Genomic DNA, 7,818 nt, shown 5'->3' on the forward strand with positions numbered 1-7,818 from the left:
CTAAACAGGTTCTACTAGAAAGGATACAAAAAATCTGTTACAAAGTCATACTTAACTTTGTTTCGGTACAACCGAAGAACAGCTTTGAGTAATCCTTTTTCAATAATTGGCATCTTAAACTAATGACTGAGACCTTGTTATAGAATCTGTCTGATGCATGACACTCTGCCAGATTATGTAACTGATGAAAATGTCTAGTAGTGGAAGAGGAACTAGCTATTCTTTTGAAAAAATCAAACCAGATATGAGGTAGCAAATTAAGAAACAATACATTATAATCATAATGACATTACATATATAGAAAGTCTCATGAAAAACGAAAAGCAATATTTTTCTTAGAGAACAAGATATCCTAAAAATAATAAAGTGGGTATTATTTCCAAAATCTACCATGATATTCATACAAGTCAAACATAGAAACACCACTGTCACAGCCACAAGCCAACAAGTGAACTTAATGATATATCTTAGGGAAATGAGATAATGTCACCTACAGTGGTGGGATAAAGATGCAGGAGCATACCAGAGGAAATTTCACTAATAAAATCATAAGCTAAGTAACACCATCATTAACTTAAAGTGATATTTAGAATGTTGATTGTCTTCACAATACCTAGAGACTGGAATGGGAAACCCTTTTCTTTGTAACATTATAACTTGTCAACTTTACATCTCCTGCAGGAGTAATGCTGCTGACCTAAAGCTTCAAGAAAGATGAAAGGGCCAAACAAGATCAATTGTCCAACACTCATGTGTGACATTGTTGTCTGAAAATATAGTCAAGCTTCTTTAGTGCATTACAAAATAACTACAACCTCAAGAGAACTCGTGTTTTCGAGCGAGTCTCACATGAAATTCACTCAATAGATTGTACGTGAAATTCACTCAATAATAGATTGTGTTAAAAAGCATGTTGTTAGCATTTTTCTTCTACAAAACAACAACAAAGTCTTATCCCACTAAGTGGGGTCGGCTTAAGAAACAACATAAATGAATTTTCTTGCAACATTTTTATTGCTAACTCAAGCAACGTTATTTGCAAAAACATAAAAAAAAAAAAAAAAAAAAACTAACCAACTAAATCAACCATCATTTATACAAATTGAGAATAACATATTAATGTACACTCTGACATCTTAAGTTGTGTCCTCTTTTTCTTTTTTAAACTTTGCAACATGTTCGTGATACTCTTCAAGCTCTTTCTCCAACCTTTCAATGAACTGGCTAGTATGCTCAAGGGACTGCTCATACCGATATTTCTCCAAGGCCTAGAGATTTAACAAGTTAAAAAACATAAGCTATATGCTATAAGAACAGTATGCTTTCTCAACATGACATATTCCAGATAAACTTAGGCATAATCAGCGATTCAAAGCTAACTCATCCACTCTACAAAAGCACTAGTCCTTTATTTATCTGAAAATAGTCACATGACTTACTAATACATGTTTATTTTTCTGTGGATTAGTCTCTCAAAAGAAAAAAAATCATAGCTTCTATTACTAATTTGCATGAGGCCTGTGAGAGGGTAGCAGTCCCTAACACTGCGATTAATTGCAATACACAGAGGCATAAATTTATTGCATTCTATAACTTATGTAGTTAACCACATTCATCAAACGGTGAAGATTTAAAAAACATAAGAATTATGAAATGTTTTTTTAATGAACATTATGATTTTGAAATATTGATAATTAGTATTAGAATACAATAAATGATACAGATCATTCTCATCGGTGTAGTTTAAGCTCAACAAAAAACTATTATCACTGTAATAACTTGAAAGTAATTAACTGAATGGGTTAAATGATTGTATAATCTCAACCCTCTGATATTGCAATAATATATATGACACTAGCAGGCACTCATGCTTGATAACTGCCAACCTCAAGCAGATAATTCTAAACTTTTCGGACTCATTTGATTCAGATTAAAAAAGAAAATTTACACATCGTATGAAAAATGATTCTTTTTAAAAATATTATATAAAGTAGAAACTAATTCGTGATTATTTATAATTTAAAAAACACATTTTGATCATTATCTTTCATCTACTACACTGACAATCACTATTTTTCCTACTTTTCTCCTTCCTTACTTAAACTACATAATTTCACAAAAAATACTGTATTGTATTTATCGTCATCATCAAATACGTTATGCTAATGAGTAGCTAATGCAAAGTCAAAATTACCTTTGCTTTTGATAATGTATCTGGAGGTGACATTACTTTTGGCTGTACATAGTTCTTCCCACGGTAAAAAATGATAATACTATTGGGTTTGATGTCAATCACAATGCCTTTGCTCAGTCGAGCAAGCTCTTCAGCATATTCATGAGCTTGACCCGGTTTGCAAGGCTTACATATAACCTTTACAGTCTCATGATTCTTCCAGTGAAGATGCATGTTTAGAACTACCCCACCAAACACTCCTCGTCTCCCAACTGGAACATAGTGTTTCTTTTTCTCTCCAGTGCGCTTCAGGTAATGCCTCTCCTCCTCAGTTAAAATTTCAGGATCAAATGTTTCTGTTGGGAGCTTCGGTACATCAAATTTCCTAAGTTTTTCGATCAACCATGTTTCCTTTCGCTTGGCCTGAAGATTTATGAGTTAAAATTAATACCCCAACTATTAAAGGCAAATTCAAGGGTGAAAGAAGACATCAGACCTAAATAATGTATGCGTGTGAATATAATATACCATAACTAAGTTAAAACAGAAAGATATCTGATATCCAACTGAATATACTATTATATTATTTCTAAGCAAGGTTAACAGAACTAACTTCCATTCAAGCATCAAAGATAAATGTTTTCATTAAAAATATAACTTCGCATATTATCAGAAAAATACTCAAACAATTATTACAGAACTAGAAAATGTAAGGTTGGGATGGGAGAGTTAAGGAATGGACCGATAAGGAGGGAGAGTTTTCGATCCCGACCCTGAAACTAACATTTGCTATTCATGAAAAAACTAGAGAATATACAATTACATGTGTGTGTTTGGTAGTTCAGTGGGGAGAATTGATTTTGGTTAAAAGTGATTCTGACTAAAGTGAATTGTGTTTGGATAAAAGCGAGTTGAACCATAAAATTATGTGTGAAAATCAACTCTAGAATCAAAAACTACAAATCCTAACTTCAAGTAGAATCAATTTTGGAGGCAAAATCAATTCTACTGGACAACAATCAGACATGTTAGAACTCAGAATCAATTCTAGACCTCCAGAATCAATTTTGGTTCCTCTAGAAGTGGAACCAAACATATACAAAGTCGTACAAGAATACAAGCGAACGGGTAAAATTGTCCTAGAAGTAAATCATCAGTAACAACAACCAAGCAGCTGAAGCAAAGTACAAGCAATCGCTACAGGAAATAAAGCTTTGAACTTAAAAATTAGTATTACAAAGAAATCCAACCTTTTCAAGCTTATAGCGAATCCTAACTTCTGGATTAGGAGAATACATCTTTTGTTTTGCCTTCAAACGAAAGAATCTGAGCTCATTTAGCTTGGCCTTTCTTGATTTTTTCTTTTTATTCTGGTTCTTATTCGCAGAACCAATATCATCAGGCTTGTATAGCGAGAACCGTACAACATCATTTTGGGTCTTCAGTTCAACTGACTCATTACTTGTGTATCTGGAAGGTAGCCAGTTTCCCTGATTACCATGGCTTCGAATGATATTTGATCTCTGCTGTGGAACAAGCGCTGATGGAGAACATGCAGGGGGCGCTCTTGAATCATGTCTCGGTGTCCTGTAAGTTCTTGGATGTATGGACTTGTATTGAGTAAAAGATCGAGATGCTATGCTGGGGGATGATGCAACGGTCGGAACATCTTCAACTAAGCATAGCCAGAATAAACTATATCTGCATTGTGAGAATATAAATTGTATTCAGGAGTCAGGACCACTATCAAAGGAGCCTGAGGTTATATCTTATACAACCATTAAGGTTTTTTTTTTTTTTTTTTTTTGAGAAAATGCGATCTACACTATATAACCACATTTAACTTTTGGATTACATTTTGCAGAAATAAGTTGAGAAGATATGAATCCGAATCAGTAGTAGCCCTAAAGATATATAGCCCAAATAAACTCATGAAAACAAAATATGCTTTCGCCCATTTCCGCTCAATTGGGAAGTAAAAAGGTAGAAGATAAAAAGATAAAGCCAATATGGCAATCATTACTGAACAAATACAAATAGAGAAAGAAATAAATATGAATCCGATAAAAGAAATGTTTTTTCTCAAGTGAGGAAAGTATACCTATTGAATGTGAAGGAAAACCCATGTTTTGCTCCTCGGACTGAAGCTGCAGAAAACATAAAAGTCCGCAATCCAGCTGGAAATCATAAAAGATAAGGGTAAGGAGAAAAAGGTTGGAAATGGGGTGAATTATGAAGTGTGGACGTCACCCTGAGGGATCAGTGGTGAGTGAACTATGAAGAATTAAACAAAAATAGCCAAAGGCATGGCTCAGAGTTTCATTTGGTATGGAAAAACTGTAGTAAGAAAATAAATTAATAAAACTATGTTCAGAGTAAATGAAATTTGCACCCAGAAAACAAAGTGGAGCTATGGAAATTCTTTACAGCCCTAATAAAACCATAAATCCAAGTTCTAAAATAATTTTGACTCCCAAAATTGAAACCAAACATAGGCTTATTCATACTAACTTATACATTACATTATAAACTAACCATTATATAAGATAACATTTTTGGTGATGTCAAAGAAAGACGGTGTATTATTAGATTCAATTGGATTCTATATTTGTAAGATATATTAGACTGCCATAACTTCTCATCAAACAAAAAGCTGTGACTGCAGGTCCCCTGTCTAATTTTATATTAGGCTTTTTAAATAATAGATTAAAAAAAAGGTCATGGCATGTATATCAATAGTAACTTGCAAGTGAATTTCACTTGCCCAAGATCATCATCATAACATGTTATATGTCCTGAAGTTTGAGTATTCTATGGGTGTTGTAGCAAACAAAAGGAACTAATCATTCATGGCATCCCTCCTCTTCTCCTTAAATAAATATAAGAATAGGATAAATTACATTTTTTATCACTCGCACCTTCAATGGTGCAAGCGGAGTCTACATTGCCACATCATCTTAAAGAACAGTTGAACTGAATCCTATGATAAGAATAATTGTGACCAAGGTTTCAAAAAAAGGACCGGTACCGGGATTGCGGCCGTTACAAAACGGTATCAGCAGCCACCGTCACCGTTTTTGGACCTTTTCACGCCGAGAACAAAAATCACAGGAAAATTCAGAAATTTTGAACAGGAGAAAAGGAATCGAATCTCATATTCATATTTAAAAAAAGGAATCACAAGAACAGGAGAAGAAGGAATCTGAATCTTATCTTTTTTACTTACTTCTCTTCCTGCTTGCGATTTGCGATTTCAGTTTGTTCCTGCTGCTTGCCGTTTGCGATTTGCGATTTTGTTGTGTTTTTTTTTTTTGAGTGAATAACACACGTATTAATAATAAAATTAATAATTACTTTTAGATGGTTTATTTGTTTATTCATATATTTATTTATTAAACTCGCATTCATCTCTTATTTATTATGGCTTAAATATGCAATTCGTCCATGTAATTTAGACGCGTTTTGATTTTCATCTTTGTAAAAAAATATATTTAAAAACATCCATGCAAAAAATAAATTATTTTAAAAAGGTCCTGACCCCACTTCAATTATGATTTGATATAGTTTTGGTCACGTGGCAGTTGCTGACCGTACAACTTTTGCCACGTGGCATGCCACATAAATTTTTTTTAAATTAAAAAAATATGAAAAAAATTGAAAATTATATATTACATTTTTTTTTCAAAAATACTGAAAATTATATTTTCAAAAATTTTGAGATTATATAATTTTTAATTTTATTTTTCAAACATTTATTTCCAGATTTAAAAAAAAAACTAATTTCCAATTTTTTTCTTCATATTTAAAAAAATATTGGAATTTTTTATGATTTTTTAATTTATTTTCAGTTTTTTATTTTAAAAAATTATTTTCATAAATTAAATTTTTTTAATGACGTGGACTGCCCGTGGCAAAATTTTGCAGTGATGTTTTTAATCTTTTTTTTACAAGGACGAAAATCAAAACGCGCCCAAATTACAGGGACGAATTGCATATTTAAGCTCTTATTTATTAAGTATTCCCGTGAGTTTAGCTCAGTTGGTAGGAATTGCATAATATATACAAATCTGGAGTTCAAATCCCAGACACCACAAAAAAAAAATCTCTTATTTATTAAGTTCAAGGTAATTTTAAATTGACACTCTTAATTTGAGTATTTAGGTAACAAATACTAGATGAAACTTTAGAGAAAAAATTGAGACTTTGATGTTAGAACTTTGATTGTATATGTTGTTGTGATTGTGAGTTTGTTGTTGAATTACCACTATGACTCATCAACAATTCTTCATATGACTACCAAAAATAGAACCACCAACAAGTTATGGATTATTTGATTATGTCTTTGGAGGAAGTGGAAATAACAATGATGAAGGTGATAGTGGAAAGGGGGGTTTGAATTGTAACTCTTTTAAAAATTATTTCTCAAACTTAAATAAGTTTATATACTCAAGAAAGTTCTTGGTAAGAGTTAAACAAATAAAAATATTTGTTAATTAAAAATAAAAGGATCGGAGAATTCCAGATTGTATATTTAAAATAAAGTAAATAAAAGGACTAGAGAATTCTGGAATATATGACTGAAATAAATAAAGTAATAAACGGACCAAAAAAAATATTCATATTGAAAGACATTGAATATGAATTATGAAAAATATTCACGTAAGAGAGATTGAATTCTTTTGTATTGTAAGCTCTTGCCAATTGTCTTGATATGTTGCTATATTTATAGATGGTTGGAGTCTTTGAAGCTCACTTGAAATATACATAAACATACAACTGTTGTTTGTACGTTCCAAAACAACCCATGTGCATTTGCTTTGTCGCTTGATGCGCAAGGTTGCAAAAAAATGTGTTATTCCAAGTGAAAAATGTTCTGAAGAACATTCTCTTCTTTCCAAGCCTTTTGAGACAACCCACGTGAGGTTGTAATAATACAGCTATGATTAGTTGTAAATGGATGGAACATAATGATGTCACCCTTATTTCTTTGTAGTTTCACCAGAATGTTCTCAAGAACATTCTTTCTTTGTAAAACAATTTTTCTTCTTTCTTTAAGAACACATGATGTAATAATCCAGCTGTGATCTTGTGTTAAAAGGACATTCTCATGAAACATTTCTCACAAAACACACTAGTAGATAACAAAATAATAATTGTAATATTTTGTTATATTTTAAAACATCAAATTAGGATGTTTTCTTCATTTTGTATGACCAAAATGATATTGTAGGAACATGAGAAACCTTTCTCAAAGTCAAAATTCCTTTGATTGATTTCTGTTCTCCAAATCATACCTTGAATAGTGATAGAGGGTTCTTGGACCATCATAAGTATTTTATGATAGAATCTCAAAGCATATAATCATGAATTTTCTTCTTTGATCATTCTCCGATCAATATCATAAATGAATGACTTAATAAATAATTCATTCATGAATTGATTTCTCTTTAAAGCTGATTCTAATAATTTTGATGAAATGATGAGAATAATTTCTGGTGTAATATGCATCCTCATCATGAGAACATTCTTTCATCATAGTTGATAATGTTCTCTTCTATATGGGATGACAATACATTCTCGGTTAATTAACCTTTAATTATTTTGTTGATGATGGAATTTATCTCATAGTTCATGTTGGTGATTGC

At 31.7% G+C, this 7,818-nt stretch overlaps 1 protein-coding gene across 1 annotated transcript; it reads right to left on the bottom strand.

The window, feature by feature from the left end:
• Positions 1–901: 901 nt before the first annotated feature.
• Positions 902–5,489, bottom strand: LOC11422886 (uncharacterized CRM domain-containing protein At3g25440, chloroplastic). The gene is made up of 5 exons (XM_003609673.4): positions 5,400–5,489; positions 4,275–4,350; positions 3,424–3,874; positions 2,195–2,596; positions 902–1,268 (listed from the first exon to the last, which is right to left on the bottom strand). Exons 2-5 carry the CDS (start codon positions 4,331–4,333, stop codon positions 1,137–1,139), a joined length of 1,044 nt encoding a protein of 347 aa, XP_003609721.3. The 5' UTR covers positions 4,334–4,350; positions 5,400–5,489; the 3' UTR covers positions 902–1,136.
• Positions 5,490–7,818: the final 2,329 nt, after the last annotated feature.

Source organism: Medicago truncatula, chromosome 4 (genome assembly GCF_003473485.1).
Source record: "Medicago truncatula cultivar Jemalong A17 chromosome 4, MtrunA17r5.0-ANR, whole genome shotgun sequence".
NCBI lineage: Eukaryota > Viridiplantae > Streptophyta > Magnoliopsida > Fabales > Fabaceae > Medicago > Medicago truncatula.

Bases quoted from the DNA above. Each gene is read 5' to 3' on its own strand.
- LOC11422886 (XM_003609673.4), bottom strand. From the start codon at position 4,333: ATGTTTTCTGCAGCTTCAGTCCGAGGAGCAAAACATGGGTTTTCCTTC. The intron at 2,597-3,423 runs GTTGGATTTCTT...ATAAATCTTCAG, and splicing joins TTCGCTATAAGCTTGAAAAG to GCCAAGCGAAAGGAAACATG. The intron at 1,269-2,194 runs GTAATTTTGACT...TTAAATCTCTAG, and splicing joins ATACATTATCAAAAGCAAAG to GCCTTGGAGAAATATCGGTA.